The sequence below is a fragment of the Gigantopelta aegis genome, chromosome 3 (genome assembly GCF_016097555.1).
Source record: "Gigantopelta aegis isolate Gae_Host chromosome 3, Gae_host_genome, whole genome shotgun sequence".
In the NCBI taxonomy this organism is placed as follows: Eukaryota; Metazoa; Mollusca; class Gastropoda; order Neomphalida; family Peltospiridae; genus Gigantopelta; species Gigantopelta aegis.
Window position 1 is genome coordinate 55,026,504 of NC_054701.1, and position 18,665 is coordinate 55,045,168.

The 18,665-nt window shown below is 34.7% G+C and overlaps 1 protein-coding gene across 1 annotated transcript in view; it reads right to left on the reverse strand.

Moving 5' to 3' along the window:
* Positions 1-18,665, reverse strand: part of LOC121368257 (ubiquitin-protein ligase E3B-like) — a 48,101-nt gene that overhangs the window by 16,933 nt on the left and 12,503 nt on the right. The window contains exons 7-19 of the mRNA XM_041492911.1: positions 18,357-18,456; positions 16,640-16,725; positions 15,418-15,500; positions 14,928-15,033; positions 13,251-13,371; positions 10,880-10,914; positions 9,647-9,676; positions 7,695-7,807; positions 6,646-6,782; positions 4,802-4,948; positions 4,345-4,519; positions 1,313-1,431; positions 500-614 (exon numbers count right to left, since the gene is read on the reverse strand). Of these exons, the coding sequence (XP_041348845.1) occupies positions 500-614; positions 1,313-1,431; positions 4,345-4,519; positions 4,802-4,948; positions 6,646-6,782; positions 7,695-7,807; positions 9,647-9,676; positions 10,880-10,914; positions 13,251-13,371; positions 14,928-15,033; positions 15,418-15,500; positions 16,640-16,725; positions 18,357-18,456 (1,367 nt within the window). The remainder of the gene's footprint in view (positions 1-499; positions 615-1,312; positions 1,432-4,344; positions 4,520-4,801; positions 4,949-6,645; positions 6,783-7,694; positions 7,808-9,646; positions 9,677-10,879; positions 10,915-13,250; positions 13,372-14,927; positions 15,034-15,417; positions 15,501-16,639; positions 16,726-18,356; positions 18,457-18,665) is intronic.

The following is an 18,665-nucleotide window of genomic DNA, read 5'->3' on the forward strand; positions in this document are numbered from 1 at the left end:
TTCTTACATGTGTAGTGGTTAAAACTATTAACATAACACCATGTATGGCTAGTCTCATCTCAGATGGTATTCTTACATGTGTAGTGGTTAAAACTATTAACATAACACCATGTATGGCTAGTCTCATCTCAGATGGTATTCTTACATGTGTAGTGGTTAAAACTATTAACATAACACCATGTATGGCTAGTCTCATCTCAGATGGTATTCTTACATGTGTAGTGGTTAAAACTATTAACATAACACCATGTATGGCTAGTCTCATCTCAGATGGTATTCTTACAGGTGTAGTGGTTAAAACTATTAATATAATACCATGTATGGCTAGTCTCATCTCAGATAGTATTCTTACATGTCCACCTCCATGACATCTGGGTTCAGACTATCCACTGTCACCCTGACAACCACCAGGCCCACCTTAATTTTTTTTAAAGTAATGAATCAATGCTTTTTTCAGGGGTGAAATTCAATGTTTCTGTGACAGGTTTTCAATATTTACCGTATAAGCCAGTGGTGTTTGGGTGTGAACTGCCTCCGTGAATCTCTCTCATGTAACAGCATTAACAGTGTCCATGCCGAGCTGAATACATCACTTGTGCCAGCTGTCTGCACATCTGAAAAATAGTGAACTCTCTAAACAAATATCTATAAGAAATGGTATGCAAATTTATTTCAACCTGGTCATTTCTCATTACTTTCATAAACTGACAAATACGAACAGTCAACAAGTTTGCATACTGGGCCAATCTGGCAGTATATTACCCTTTACGACAGAAATTCATTTTATCAACAGTGTTTTCAAAGCAAAAAAAGAACATTTCTGTGCAAAACACTGAGATACAGACATAAACTTGTATCAAACTAACATAAAAAATATTATTCTAAATAATATTTAGCCCGATTACATTTTACCATTACATTATGACATTCTTGTGTTCAGCATGGATAACAATTGCACTCACCCATTGAGCCATTCCAAATATAACAATTGCACTCACCCATCAAATATAACAATTCCACTCACCCATCGAGCCATTCCAAATATAACAATTCCACTCACCCATCGAGCCATTCCAAATATAACAATTCCACTCACCCATCGAGCCATTCCAAATATAACAATTCCACTCACCCATCGAGCCATTCCAAATATAACAATTCCACTCACCCATCGAGCCATTCCAAATATAACAATTCCACTCACCCATCGAGCCATTCCAAATATAACAATTCCACTCACCCATCGAGCCATTCCAAATATAACAATTCCACTCACCCATCGAGCCATTCCAAATATAACAATTCCACTCACCCATCAAGCCATTCCAAATAAGCCGGAAGACAAATAGGTTGAGAAAGTCGCTCATCTTGATGTAATCCGACATCTTAAACACTTGCTGCTGTTCATACATCTCCATGTCATCTAGTGTCCTGCAGAGAAACAACAACATTACAAACAAGAGCACTGGAGGAAAACACAACCATTACAACACGCTTCCTATAGTTGGTCATTCAAGTCTTAACTATTAAAGGTCCAGGCTCATGGCACATTATTAATACACGGAATATATATAAAAAGTACATAAAGATTACATTATTAAAAATTCAAAAACAAAAGTAACACCCCAATTATTAATAAAGTGACTTTTTGTAAAACACTTGGGAAAACCCCCCGCTGATCCAGTCGATTTGTATCGCATCAGACCTGTGACGTAGCATGTGGCAGATTCCACTCATGCTGTTAGTAGGTCAACATGGCAAATGCAGATAATGATTTTTTGAAAAACAGCTGATTCTTAACGAATGCTAGTTTGGACATTTTGGTCTTATCACATTTGTCAATCTATTCTAATAGTCCCTCTATTGGTGACGAAGAATGATAAAATCATTAGGGGTACTTCCCTATCAATTTGAGTGGGAATACAACAACAATGATTCGGCGAGCCAAATGACTACAGTGCTGTCCGGTGTATCGATGCACCGAAGCATCCAAAGACCATTTTCTATGTGAACACTGCGAAATACTTAATAAAATGTGTCTCTCACCAATGAAGCAGTCCACAATCTGAAATACACTACAAATTGTTTTATGTCTGTAGTAAATAAACATTTTAAAATTGTGCATAAATGTTTGTCTAAAGTTCAGAAAAACTGCAGATTTGATACATCCAAAGACTAAACAATGGTTCACCATATTTTGCATTTGAAAACTACCTCCAAAAGAATATTACATTCATACAATTCAATTCACTGGAAAAACATTTTCGCGTTTTAAAATAAATGTGTTCCAAATTAAATGTGTGAAAAGGTCAGGTCAGGTCAGATGTGAAAGGCTGTGCACAATAACGCTTTCATAGTATGCCGCATAGCGCATCACAGGGTCATGTGACTTAGCTCGAGGTGTCGAGAGGTTTTTTGACAAGCGATGGGAAAAACGTGACTTCTTATTGCGAATATATTAAAAACGGATACATTTTGGGGAATATTTTTTATTGATACTTCATATATATTGTAAAAGGTATATGTAGATACCAAACAATAGTGCATTATGTTTTCGATGAGCCTGGACCTTTAATTAAATTTGTTCTAATCATTATTAAAGATGAGACTCAAGAATTGAATCCACTCACCCCATAACCCACTCGCCCCCTAGCTACCAACTCACCCCAGCTGTTGGTCAACTCGCCCCACACCGTTTAGTCAACACATATCATTACCGTTTTATTAATGAAATATACCAATATTTTAAGCAATAATGTGCATTAAATAGTGTTGAATATGCACACCAGTTGAGTCCAAAAGCCTTGCCTGATCATTCCTTTAAGGAAATAAGGGACAAACTCACAAACGTTGTTAAAATAGGCTTGACAGTTCATTCCTTATTGTAATAGATTATTGTTTATCCGAGATTAGGATCTCCCCAATATAAAATCATTTTAATAAGTGGTCACTGTAATATTAATAAATAAAATGACACCAAAGTTGTAGACATCCATTTTTAATTTCGACACAATTATTTATGGACAGTAAATTTTGGGGTGAGTTGTCCAAACACTGGTGCAAGTTGTAGAGGCGAGTTGGTTTTGGGGCAAGTTGACCAGCATTTGTTGAATTCATTGTGAGAGTGATTTGTTTTGGGACAACACCATCAAAATTTCACTACCAACCCCCAAAATAAAAAGAATACACACTTGCCAACTACTATTTCTCTCATCCTCAGATATATGGGACAGAGCTATCCCAATGTAAGGAATTTTCTTTCTCTCATCCTCGGGTATCAGAGCTATCCCATGAAAGAAAGCCATGTAAGAAATTTCTATCTTACATGGGATAGCATGCCCTTGTGTTTAACATGACGTTGTTGGTATATATGACGTCATATTAATGCGAGGTCATTAGACAGTTTTAAATTAATATTTTGTTATTAAAACCTTCATTTTAAAAGCTATCTTATTAATTTGTAGTGTTAAATTTTATTTAACACATGAAACAAAGACGGCAAATACGATAGCGTAGTTTATTTATGATAAATTTGGCAAAAAAAACTGAAATAAAGAAAGAAATGTTTTATTTAACGACGCACTCAACACATTGTATTTACGGTTATATGGCGTCAGACATATGGTTAAGGACCACTCAGATACTGAGAGAGGAAACCCACTGTCGCCACTTCATGGGCTATTCTTTTCAATTGGCAGCAAGGGATCTTTTATATGCACCATCCCACAGACAGGGTAGTACATACCACAGCCTTTGATATACCAGTCATGGTGCACTGGCTGGAACGAGAAATAGCCCAATGGGTCCACTGATGGGGATCGATCCCACATCGATCCCACATTGAGCAAGCACTGTACCACTGGGCTACGTCTCGCCCAGGCAAATAAAAAAAAGTTACTTGTTTAGCCATCTTTGTCTGTCCATGTAAATTAATGGTTTATTTACCAAATGAATGACAGAAAAAGACTCCATCATATGCGGTCATGTGGGACAGAAAAAGTACACCCTCAGTGGTGAAAAAGTACACCCTTGGTGGTGAAAATTTCGACAATGGGACTCAGCAAGCCTCGTCCCAGGTCGAAATTTCCACCACTTCGGGTGTACTTTTTCTATCCCACATGACCACATATGATACAGTCTTGTATTCTATGATGTCATAATTTAAAACCACAGATCCAGATATGTGTATGTCAGCATATGTGTGTGTGCACGTGTGTGTGTGTGTGTGTGTGCAAGTGTGTGTGTTCCAGCGTATGTAGTCACGTGTGTGTTAAGATACATAAAGAATTCCAACTCTACTTATAAAGACAGATAGAAGGCAAGATGACACTTGGTCTAACATACGTAATAAGGTGACTAGCAGTCTCACAGAACAGTGTTAACAAACTGAACACGGGGTGGATGGTCGAGTTGGGTGTCTGACCGAGCAGGTCCATGAAAGTCTTAAGGCCACAGTTTGGTCCCATGTCTGTGAGAAATCTCCACAGGATTGGCAACAGAATATCATTGTAGCTAAGTCCTGAAATAAAACAAATACAATAATGTCAGTTCAATGACTGCAGTCAACATTAAGTGTTTAAACACACCGTAATGAATCATTTCATTTATGAATAAATATTTTTACAAGAACATCAATATTACTAAGACAAATAAAGTAAAATGTAAATAATGATTTACTGCATAATCAATTCTGTCTCAAACTGACACCCATGAACAGTTTAGGTGCCCTGGTGTGAAAATGCCTAAAGATGCTGTTTTAAATATATTCACCTACATATGCTATTGTACAGTAACAACTTACCTCCCAAAATATCCATCCTAAGTTGAGACAGGGTTTGCAGAGACATCCTGTACAAGGCACATGGTAAACACGTCGATGTGGAAATGCAACTCTCCAGTTTTATCTTTGGGTTGGTGGACTTCTTCTCAAAGGCCTTTCTAAAAATACCTGCAATATGGGAATAACATAATATCAAACACAAAATGCATATCACCACAACTCAAGTTACAAATATACCTGCAACAAGTGAATAACATAATAACAAAACAAAAAATGTATATCTTCCAAACTACAAGTTATATATTTGTGAGCCAATTGTTTTCTAAATTGCACACAGAAATAGTATTTTTGTGTTATTTGCAAAACACATTTACTTTTGTTCTTACGTCAAACCAAACTGCAATTATGTACACATTTTATTTTGTAGGATGGGACTCACTAAAGTAAATTCAATTAAGAAAAAGATAAAACCCCGAAGACAAATGTAACACGGTAGATTTACTCACAATGCTTGTACTACTAATATGATAAAATAATAAATACAAAACACAACCAACCACTACAAAACAAATAACAAAGTTTGTTTTAATATTGTTCCAAAATAGAATTTGGAAAACAATGTGCTTCTCATTCATTTCTACTTTTAACTGGCCAATTGAAATAAGGAACACTAATTGTTTTGTAAAGTTCTGATATTTTACATTTCAAATTATTTTCGTGGTTATATCCAATTAAGGTTCAAGCACGCTGTCTTGGGCACACACCTCAGCTATCTGGGCTGTCTGTCTAGGATAGTGGGTTAGTTGTTAGTGGTTAGTGAGAGAGAAGTCGGTGTAGGGGTCTTACACCTACCCAGTGAGTCATTAAAACTTGCTCTGGGTGGGAGCCGGTACCCGGCTGCGAACCCAATACCTACCAGCCTTATGTCCGATGGCTTAACCACGATAGCTTTTTACAGTACTAGCTTACAGAAACAAAACAAATGAAACATTGTTATCAAAAAGCACAAGTGTTTGTCTTTATTCTTCACACTTGCTGGAGAGTTGATTGAACCACATCTGGGATTACATCCATTAATTGTATGCGCCATGCGGTCACTCATGGATAGGCCTAAAAGACGAGTCGCACAGAAAGCGATACTATGAATTGTAACTATTAGACTACTAATACTCTAGTATGTACCAAAATAGAATTTTATACATGTGACAATTTGGGTTTTTTATTAAAAAAAATTGTTGCCCACCATGAAAATTAAAAACTGTGGGATGGCTGTATGTTCAATATTGCAAAAATTTACTCCCACAAATAACACCCATTTTACAGTATCTCAGCTAAAACCACACCAATATAGAAGAAAAGAATGGATAAGTTTTTTATTTACCAATTTTAATAAACTTCCTCTTTTTTCACCTACGAGTCCTGTATACGCCATACCCTGTTGGTGGGCCCATTGGGCTATTTCTTGTTCCCGCCAGTGTACCACGATTGGTATATCAAAAGCCAAGGTATGTGCTATCCTGTCTAAGGGATGTTGCATATAAAAGATCCCTTGCTACTATTAGAAAATTGTAGGGGTTTCCTCTCTAAGACTATATGTTAAAATTACCAAATGTTTGACATTCAGTAATCAATGATTAATAAATCAATGTGCTCTAGTGGTGTCGTTAACAAAACAAATTTTACTATAACTTTTTGCATATACCATAATGCCTCTTTTATACTAAACTCGATACTTAAAGTCCAAAGCCATGATAGGATATTGTTAGTTATTTAGTGTACAATTGGATATTACTGACATCCCAACTTCAGTAATTCTCCGTCAGTTTGTGTCTGGTCAGTGGAAATGGTAAAGCAGTTAGTCTTACTTTGTTTGGGTGAGCCAGGTTCCTTCTGCTGGTTGGTTTCCACATATTCCAGGAGGGCAGAAAACAAGATGCGAATCATCTTCTCTCCCCACAGTAACTGAAGCTGTTTCACAACAAATGGCATGGCTTCGTGGAGACTGCAATAAACATTGTAAACAGTTTCAACTAGTGATGGTGTTTGCACAAACTTCTAAAACAAAAGGCAAAAGGTACATACTGGCTAGTTGAAAAAAAGAAACTAAGAACTAAACTACTAACTTGAAGATAAGATTTAATAGATTACTTTCACTTCATCGAAAATAGGAAGGTATATGTTAGCTAGGTTTCATTTCACATCAACCTTTGTCTCACATATAGGTACAGGGGCACCTAAATATACTGTTTGTTCAAGTTTGACCCTTATCCTATCAAATATTTGGTACCTTTAGTACTTACAGATGAAATCGTAGGAAATTGTTATTGAAAGGATTGTAGAATATATTTTAATGATTTTCGTTCTTACTTTTCTCTTGAGTATCATATAGGAGTCTTGGATCTCAGGAACATACTTATACTAGTTATACACATTTTATTGTTCATAAACAAATGTAGTATGTTATCATTCTGGACTATCTTAATTCAATATTGTCCAATGAAATCCCCATAACTAGTTTCTATTTATATACCTTTTTTTTCTTTTTTCTTTTTTTTATTCACAATATCCCTGTTACAGAAAGACCTGTCCCCAACCAGGGAGAAATTAAAGAACAGGCGGTCAACATGACCGTGACTGATTACAAATAACGGGTGTTCAATAAATGCTAAGGTGAGCACTTGAAAATAAAATAACTTGAGCAATAGCTCTAGACTGCAAAAAAATTTAAAATCTAGATTATACAATGTTTGAAAGCAACTTTTACTTTCATTACAAGATAATTCTGTTTGGATGTTCTTTTGTTTTGAAAAACCTGACAATATGATCATAATTTTGACATGTAGCTTACTAAACTTTGATGGAGAAAAATAAAAAAGCTTAAAAGGTTATACGGTAATACACAGATGCAACCTACCTCTGATCCGTTTTCTGTGAGAACCATCCCAACACTGGGTGCCAGTGGGTTAGACTCGACTTTTTGTTTTGTACATACAACTTACAGCTGTCGAGAAGGCGAATCATCACAAACTATCAAACCAAATACAAACAGTTACAAACAATAACACAATTTTAATTTTTAAAAAATCAATATATTGTTTTCGGCAATAGGGATGGGATGGTTAGTTTTTTTATTTTCGGTTCAATTTTCGGTTTTTGGCCCACGGTTCGATTTATTCGTGGTTGATTTATTCACAATACTTTTCACAAGTAGTACAAGTAGCCTACATCAGTCATTATACAAACATTTTTATAAACTATTTAAATAGCAAGACATTTTATTTATAATGGTCATTTGTAAAATAATTGTAAATATAAAATTATATCTTGACTTGAAAACAAAAATTGTATTTTTACCATGCCATGTCAGTGTATTGGGTTTGGGATATTTGGGCAATGTGTCCCCCAGAATTTCAGTTCAGAGTTGGCAAAATAATTTGGGGGCGAGAATGCTAGGGACAGTCTCTCCGGTATTTTTATTTTTATTTTTTTTATTCAGTTGTCTTTAGATGCATTCTGGAGTATATAATCTGCGGATGTCATGTACACATTATAGAAATCCTGACATATTTCTGTAATGTTTTTTATTATTTTAATAATGTTAAATCTTTGATGAGAAGTATAAATATTTTTTAAAGTATGGATTACTGGATATAAGCACAAATACATAATATATAGGCCTACTGTTGATTATTTAACTCAACACAAGTTACATAAAAAAGTATCACTGATTAAAAAAAACAAAGAAAAGCAAGCACATAATATATAATAGTGAATTATTTAACTAGGTTTTTGGGGTGTGTTTTTTGGTTTTTTGCTCGTACTGAAAGTGAAAAACAAATCTGCAAAGATTAATTTTTTTTTTAAAAGAAGAGAAAAAGTGCAAAGTACATGTACATGTAGTTTGAGTACATTGTAGTTCTGTTCTGGTGACTATTAAACTTAGTCTAGACTCTAGACTTTAATAGAGTGTGACATTATTAGAGATTGAGTCTGGATTCTAAAAGTTTTATAAGCATGGGCCCAGAAACTGCGGACGATTTCGTCCAGATAAAAACTTAGCAATACTGAATCATTTTAAATTAATATGTCGGAAATTGGGCGCCATTTTATAATTCTTGAAGTTAATACATCTGTACTTTTTTTTCAATTTTGACAACTGGGATGAAATATACTTAAAATGTTTATTCTCTTGGCAGATTAATCACTGAGGTCAGTCCTATTTTGGGAGGTTACAATTTTTAGTCCCGGCAAGACATTTGCTGTTTTTGTGCAGGATTCCAATGGCACCTATCGCTCACACAGACATGTCAGGTTTAAGGGAATTGAATGCTGTGATTGGCTGAAATACTTTACAGGTCATTGGGATTACCAGCAAGGTGCGGAAACGTTTATACATGTACCATTTAAAAAATATTTAAAAATCGAATTGAATCGCGGTTCACAAATTGGGAAATGGTGCACCGAACCGTGGGCCTAAAACTGCTGTTTTTGTTAACATCGAATAATTGTCCCATCCCTATTCGGCAATATAAATGTTAATATTCATGATTTAAGCATTTGAAAATTGAAATTCCATTAACATATCCAGTACTCGTAAATGTTGAAAATAATCAGGAAAATGTCAGTCATTATAGGTGAAAGAAAAATAAATAAAATATGGTACAATATAATATTATTAAGTAACTTAAACCTTGTTTATAATATGTGATCATCATAATGTCTTCCATGTCTATTGTTTCACTGCCAGACATTAATTGAAAAAGAATACAGCCAAAATAACATACCAGATTTATCATATACATTTGGATATGTTATAATTTATTTCTTAACAGATTTCAGTAAGATGTTATTAAATGTAAAACTTACCATAAAGTCTTGTGTGTTCTCAACTAGACCCTAAAAGATAAAAGCAAGCACCTTGATGTAAAAAAAATGCAACAAAAACAGTAACATGAACAACAAATAAAATATTAAAGACTATATATAGTTTGACTACACTAACATTGCAAGATTTAAAATATATCATGTCATCTATCATCATGATGGTAAAACTATCAATGCTGTTTTCACGACACTAACTACAGCTACTAATGTCCAGAGCTGTTAATAATTATGTAGCTGAAAGACATTAAATTATAAAAAATCTCAGAATATACTACAAGTTCATTATTAGATTTTATAATATAGTATACAGTCAGACCTCATTACAACGACCACATTCATCCCTGGGTCGTTTGTTGTTTTATCGAAATTGCTGTTATAGCGAATTTGTCAAAAGTTATCTCCTCTGCCATTGTGATGTAAGAAAAAGTAGTGATTACTAGTATTTAAGTCTGAATAGCATTTAAATAATTAACTGATTGCAATTATTATTAAATATGTGTAATAAAATATGTTGTTAATCAATAAACACATTCACCACCAATCTAATCATTCCCTGGTTAATGAAATCTATGATTGGTACCTACATGTACTTCGTTTACAAAATATCTTAAAAACAATAGATTTGATTGTTCAAAGTTAATCCTTTAATTGAATGACTAAAGGGTGTATACCACCAAATCAAATCCCATTGACAACAATATGTGACTAAAACTCTTACATGCAGCGTATCAATCAACATATGATATAAATACTACCATCCGTCACCCATAAAGTGAATCAGGGGTTAAGTTATTTGGTTTTGTACTACCTATAGGTTTATTTTCAAAAGCAATACATGTGTACAGATTTAGCTGACATCGGTAAGTCAGACAACATGTGACACCGTCGGCTCATGGCGAGATCAAAGATACCAAGTAGCTGTGAGTATACTGCCAATGTTCTACAGCATTTTTGATTATGTAATGTCGTTGTAAAGTGGTGTTTTCAGACATCAGATGCATGCTTGTTCCTAATTTGTTCTGTCGGTGTCAGAAGGTATGAATTCCAGAGTAGTGAACATAATGGCATTGATGTATGTTTGTTTCCAACAATTTGTGGTTGGATCATGACTGTACATAAAAACATTTGTTGTCTGAAATGAAGTGTGCCTTAAAACAAAGAGCTCTACAACTAATATTATCATTAAAATTATCAATTACAAACAAAATAACTTACTTCAAGCTCGAAAAATCCAAGCTGTATTAAATTAGCTGGAAAATAAAAGCACTGCATAATCATTTTACATTTCCTATAGTAATAAATTTTGTATAAATATAATAATATATATTGAGAAAAAATCCTACTGTGTTTTCGATCTGCCAACATAGACCGATAGTTTACTGATGATGTGTTAGCAGTGTCAATAAAACAGGACATTTGTTACGGGTAAAATAAGAAAACACAGCATCGTTATCCCTATTCAAACTGTTTTTCTAAAATAAACCTAAACTGATTTTCCTAAAACATTGTCATTACAGTGATGTCACTAAGGAATATAAACCAACTTCCACAACAGCAAATAATCCCTGCAAGCAACAAATAAGAACATAATGATTTAATTTTGAATTTCTTTCCCTCCTAGTCTAAACTGAATTTTGTTTTTATTAAATATTAACTAACAATTAATGACAATGTCAACAATAATACTATTATATTAAAAGGCAATGTTATACAACAATTACATAATAACAGACTAACAGCCATGACATTATCAAAGCACTGTTTGGTTTTGTTATTCAGTCATATTACTTTATCTACTGTTGTTGAAAATGTCTGCCATAATTTCACACATGGATTGTTGAAGTATACGTGTAGTGAAGTAAAAAATGAACATGTTACAGTATTCGAAAACACATTTTACATAACCCTGTGTATATTAATAAGCAATAAGGACAATGAAAATATAACTAAGGCAGGTATTTTTTCACTGCTTGAGAATGCAATGTGTAACTTCAGATTAAGCACATAAATGACTTATACCAGGAGTGGGATACCAGGAGTGGGTTAGATTTTCCTTTTAATTTTAAATACTGCATCAAAATATAAAGAATTGCAAGTGGTCAGGAATAGTCCAAACTGTCTGTAGAAAATATTGCAACTTTACATTTTTTGCTGTATGACATAAAGATGTATAAATATTTGTAACTTTTTGTTGATCGATCACTTGATAAACCAGCACAACGAGTTTAATAAACTTACCAACACCAATATAGTACTTTGTTGTGAAAGTACTGCAATAGTAAGTCACTTTCTAGTTCTAAAGGAATACTGAAATGTACTTTTTTTTACTTTTTATATAGTAAAACCTGTTCTAGCGCCCCAACTGTAATTAGTGGTCACCTTTTGTAAGCGGTTATGTTTTTCCATACCAAACAATTTTTAATGTATGGCCAACAGTCACCTGTGTGATACGGCAGCAGCCAACCATGTAATACGGCCAACAGCCACCCGCGTGATACGGCCAACAGCCACCCGTGTGATACGACCAACAGCCACCCGTGTCATACAGCCAACAGTCACCTGTGTCATACGGCCAACAGCCACCTAAATTGCATTCCAAATCCTAACATACATGTATTAAACAGTTACAATAAATGTTTACTGTTCTGTAAAATTGTTATTTTAAACATCGGTCATAAGGTGCAGCTAATAAGCAATCTTCACACTTTCAAAGACACTAGTAACCATTCAGTCTGACAGTTCCATTGCATATCAATTAAGAAATTATGACCAATGAATTGGTTGGAAAAATGTTTCAATTTAGTGGTAGTCCACCGGGCTACCAGGTACCTAAATTGTGGTAGCCCAGCATCATATTCTGGTAGCCCACCGCTACCAGGTACCTAAATTGTGGTAGCCCAGCATCATATTCTGGTAGCCCACCGCTACCAGGTACCTAAATTGTGGTAGCCCAGCATCATATTCTGGTAGCCCACCGCTACCAGGTACCTAAATTGTGGTAGCCCAGCATCATATTCTGGTAGCCCACCGCTACCAGGTACCTAAATTGTGGTAGCCCAGCATCACATTCTGGTAGCCCACCGCTACCAGGTACCTAAATTGTGGTAGCTCAGCATCATATTCTGGTAGCCCCAAAATATTCTTATACAGTATTATCTATGCTTTATATTTCAGATTCTGATAATTATTTTCAAGAATAATTAAAACTACAAATAAATGTTATCATTTGTCTCATTATTAATAAAGAATATATATAATACAAGCATGTTGTCATTTGTACAGGTAGGATATTTTCATTCTGTGTCTGTGCCGTCTGTGCTTTCCAACTGTATATTGACAAACACAGTAAACTATAGAGCACACATCCATTAATTAACAGTACAGACGGTAATAAAAGGAAGAAAAACAACCAACATTTTAAAGACTATAACAGTGGCAGCCTGTATTCAGTGGCCACCTGCCTTATGCTTTTGACTACTCCTTTGAATGGCTGCTTAAGACAGGTTTGACTGTATCTTTAAAGAATCACTTAGCACTTGCCATATGTTGAAATAAAAAGTGTGAGAGAAAAATACTGTCCACATACCCATAAGACAAAGAGCATAGTTCCCTTCCAGAGAGTTAAAGATTATTCTTGTGCTCTGTTCATTGGTCATGAGATCAAGACATCGTTTAAAGATTCGGTGGGTGATCAGAGTGGACAGGCACTGAAATAACACACTTACGTATTTAGTTACATTCAGTGAATACAAAACAGACAACATCAAGCAAAGTAGGCCGTAATACCTTTTGTAAAATGACACAAAAATAGTACATTCTTAAAACAAGTTTACAACATATTTCTCTGAAAACAAAATTAAAATATGTTCTTTTAAAACACTAATCTCGAAGAAAAGTAAATAAAGTATGGCATATGTCTCAAATATAGCTGCAGCATTCAAATAAAACCAAATTTTTTGGTTTTCCTCTAACTATCCATGAAAATAGTCCTTTGAGACAGTTCAGCAAACATCAAAGAAATACATGTAGGTTGAATTAAAGTGAGGAACAGAGTGATGACAAAGAAGTAAGTTGACAAATGACTTTTGAAGCCACAATTCATCCTGTGAATACAAATCTTTACAGTTTAAACAATATGGTCAAAACTGTATTGCGATAAAGTTTGATATTATCTAATATTTATATTTATTTTTTCACATGGAAGCTGAAGGAATAAATATGTAATGAACTTTTTTTAGTAATTAAAGCTGACATGCTATTTAAATTGTTTAGTCCTTTTTTTCCCCAAGAAAATCGGCACGTCTATTACTTCTGGGTTCTCAGTGTAAAGTAGTTATTTACTGTGAAATGAGCGGTTTTTTCACCGAAAGTCAGCTCAAGTCGACAGGTTATTAGCAGCAGTGAGAAGTCAAAGTCGCTGTAATATTCTGGACCTAATCTGATTTCAAAAACGAAATCACACAAAAGACGTCAAGACCTCGACTTGTTTAGTGTCATAGCTCACTTGGTACCTTGTCACTGTATGTCGGCCAGTGTTTTTTAATTGGCACCTGACATATCAAGTAATCAATAACCAGCCTATTAACAGAAAATGGTTTCTGCCCACTGTAATGTACGATTGATTTGATGCAATAATGTTTTACCGTTTTCAATTTATTATCAAAATCAACCAAAAAATATTAATGCTGATGTCAGTTTCTGTTGTGAAGAGATTAAATACATGTCGTAGTCTAATGTTGACATTCTTCAGATATACCCGTAATCCGGGCTATTGTTTTTCAAAGTGACACATGTCGAGCCATGTGCTGTGACCAGTCAAGCATTGTTAATCCTCGGCCACATTAATTTCAGTAATACCAGAAAATACTAATTGAATACTTTAATTTTAACATAATGGCACATTATTAACTACTTAATAATATCACCTTTTTAATGAAACATACAACTGTTTTGTTTAAATTTTATTACCGAAAGTAGTATTTATATAGATATATTATGATTAGAGTAAGATTAGAACCGAATGCAGAATTCAGCATTTTTCAGATTGAAAATGCAGAAATTGGCGAAACATTATGAAATGTACAGATGAATGTTCACTTCGCCTATTTTTAATCAAACCTTGCCCCTTTCTTCTGAGAAGCGAGAAGCCACTTCTACTTTTTCCAATTCTAGATTGGAGCCTGTTCGTATTGATGAAATATCACAGTACACCATTATACCGGCTTATTGTAGCAGCACTACAAACATTCCAATAATAACACACCTCTTGAGCCGTGGAAGCTACATGATGAATGATGGCCGGAACAGAGAGGATGTGTAGAAGAAACACAGTTAACAAGTTATCGGAAAAATTAGCTGCAATTAGTGGTCTGAAAAGAAAAACACAAAACATTTTTAACTCCAGACATGGAAACAAATGTTTCTCCAGCCTACATTCTCAAACATGCTACAAATTCAACTTATAGCAAAGCTGTCACCGACTCACATAATTGGGTGAAACATTTCCAAAAATTATTCCATTAGAAAATGTGTCATGAAATTGCAGTCATCATTATTAGTGACAAAAATGGAACTCATAGTAATCTATTTTTGATCTCAAGTGAAAAATGGAGACTGAGAAAGGGGTAACACACATTGATACAAGTGACCGTAGAATGACGATTTATTCTTGACAAAATGTATGTTTTTGTAAGCATGTAGAGAATAATTAATAACTGGCTAAAGCAGCAACATGGATGTTATTTCCCACTTACCTCAAAGCAATTGTTACAATAGCTGACAGAGGTGCCCGACTAAATACAGGCTTTGATCTTGCAAGACCCTTTGTTAGCAGGCACTGAAAAGCAAGGATATAGATTTATGTATTAACTACAAACACAAGACTGCTCAGTTCGCTTGTACACTTTTATCTAAATTCAAATGAGGGGTGGAAGTAGGTAGTGATCATCCTCGATGGACATGGGTTTTTTTCTAGTCCCAACCAGTGCCTCACAAATGGTGTATTAAAGGTTCTGTTATATACTGTGTTGTCTATAGGAAAGAGTATTAAAAAAGATCCTTTGAGGGGTTTGTAATATTTTTTTGGTATGAATGACCTATGTGATGGCAGCAGGGTTCCTTTCTCAACTTCTTTCAACCTAGCCAATAATGATGACCAATTAAAGCAAAGTCATAAAAGTATACTAGCAGATTATGACTTGTGACGTCACATAGTTAATGACATAGGATATCGGCTTTATCCTGCTCTTACCTTCGTCATTAATTAGTTATTCTCTATTTAACATACCAAGTTCTTTTACTACATTTAAAATATGTGTATGTCCTAATTTAACCTTCTGGATACTGCAGGCGAGATATCCCGCCTGACGTCATGCAAGTCGACATACTGTACACTGTATACAGTACATTCCCCCAATTCATATTTCCCGCCATTATGCACACAGCACTCACCAGAAATAATAACACAACAATAGGAAATAAATTAATTGAGAGTATGCCGCATTAGTTTTCCTTTTTGAGTAAGAAATAACTGGGAATTTTGAGTGGAAAAAGTATTTTTGCTAGACAACAATGGCAGAACATCGCGGCCATTTTGAGGTATCAATAGCTGATTGTCACAGCTAATTTGATAATAAATTTGACTGTTTTACTAACAAAAAAATTCACGAAATATTGGAATGTGTGGTCAGGAAAACATAGTGATTGGGAATAATGGCTGTAAATACCGGACAGCTAATCCCAATTACATGTAAGTAAGTGCGACTTTATTATATATTTTTTTCATATTATAAAACCAAATTAACTGATCTAAAATATCATAAAGGTTAGAAAAACCTACGTTAACTAACCTTTTGACATACAAACAGTATTTTATGTATTTTTTAAAATACTCAATGTGGTTTTTGTCAAAAATTAATCTAGTAGTCAGAAGGTTAAGTAAATAAATACTAAGTATGTAGAAAACAAGTAACCTACTTGCAAAACTTTGTAAATGCCCTTGCTGTTGAGATATCCCATGATGTTGTTACAGAGCTGTGTCATGCCAACTGTAAGGGAAGCACCTGCAAACAAACAAACAAGGATCATCTGCTGTGCTAATGTATGTCAAAGAATAACCCATAAATGGCAAGATATTAAAGAAAGAAATGTTTTATTTAACGACGCACTCAACACATTTTATTTACGGTTATATGGCATCAGACATATGGTTACGGACCACACAGATTTTGAGAGGAAACCCGCTGTCGCCACTACATGGGCTACTCTCCGATTAGCAGCAAGGGATCTTTTATTTGCGCTTCCCACAGGCAGGATAGCACAAACCATGGCCTTTGTTGAGCCAGTTATGGATCACTGGTCGGTGCAAGTGGTTTACACCTACCCATTGAGCCTTTTGGAGCACTCACTCAGGGTTTGGAGTCGGTATCTGGATTAAAAATCTCATGCCTCGACTGGGATCCAAACCCAGTACCTACCAGCCTGTAGACCGATGGCCTACCACGATGTCACTGAGGCCGGTAACAACAAGATATTAAAGACCATTAGCAAAATACACACGTAAAACACCTTTACATTCTCTACAAGTTTTAGAATTTTCCAATCAAAATTCTAGGAGAAGAAAAACGTATACATTTTTATTTCCTAAATATCTCTCTATTAGTTTCAGAACTATCCGATCCAAACTCTAGAAGAAGATAAACTTTCAAATTTTAAATTTTAATTTTAAAAACATTCAATAAAAATTCTAATATTTCCAAAATGTCTCTGTTAGCGTGTGGAGGGTGACCCAGAAGATCATTTATATTATACCAAGTTTTAGAATAATTCAATCAAAACTATAGGAGACGTTAGACATAAAAAAAAAAACGTTGATGGACAGACAGATGAATCGATGCCGGACAAATTGGTATACTGGGGTATCACGGTATCGCGGTACTTAATGATAGTGCAGAAATAAAATGATGTACCTACATACATCAAGGTAAATATACTTTTGTTGGATTTTACCTCATATTTCCATGTTCTACACGTCATATATTTGCATGTAAATCCTGTTTGTAAATAAATATTACTGGCGGAAGTGTGCCCTACCGTTGCAGAGTTTTTCGACGTGCTTCTCATGATATCGCGGCAACTCGAAAACATGGTATACAATTCACCTGAATGGTTGAATATGTGGTTTTTATTCACAAATTTACAGTAAAATTGAAGAGAAAAATGTTTTAACACAAAAAAGATCCTAAAATTCGGTTGAAAGTTTTCGTTTGTTCAGCTACATGTCTACAGTTTCCCTAAGAAAACCAGTTTATTTCTGTGTCAAACAAAGAGCGCATTTAAAAAGTCGTCTGTGCCTTATCACTCAAACGTATGATCAAAATATTGTGGCTGAGATGTGTCCACTTAAGACAGTAAGTTATATTCTGCCCATTTTACAAAAGTACAACAGCTTCTCACATATTCTGATTGTCGAGATAAAGTGTTATGACATTTTTAGGTTTTTAAAAATATATTTTGTACCCTTAAATTTCCCGATATATTTCTACTTTGGTTGCATTCTCAAAATGGTAAACACGTCACCATACGTAGCCTCATTTTGGTTGTCAGCGACCAGACAATAGTCTTGTATCACAAGCAATAATATTTTGATGAAATATATTTGATTTGTAGGAGAAGATACATGATAAATAATTACCTGCTTTTCCTTTAAGAATCTTCCAGGAAGATGGACTTGTGAAGGTTATCAAAACACGCAAGTACATGCTGATAGTTTTCATTTCACTGTATGTTTCAGGCTGCAGTGACAAAACACAACTGATGAATAAATATACAAATCTGCAGTCAAAATGAAACCAAAATGTATAGAGGAGAAAACTTGAGGTGTTTTCTCATTTATGGATACATTACCTGTCCTCAAACAAGTGCACTCCGCCCCTATGGCTAGCAGTCTGGTCCGAACATCCCAAAAGCCAATGGGATGGCCTGAATTCTTCTACTGTATGCT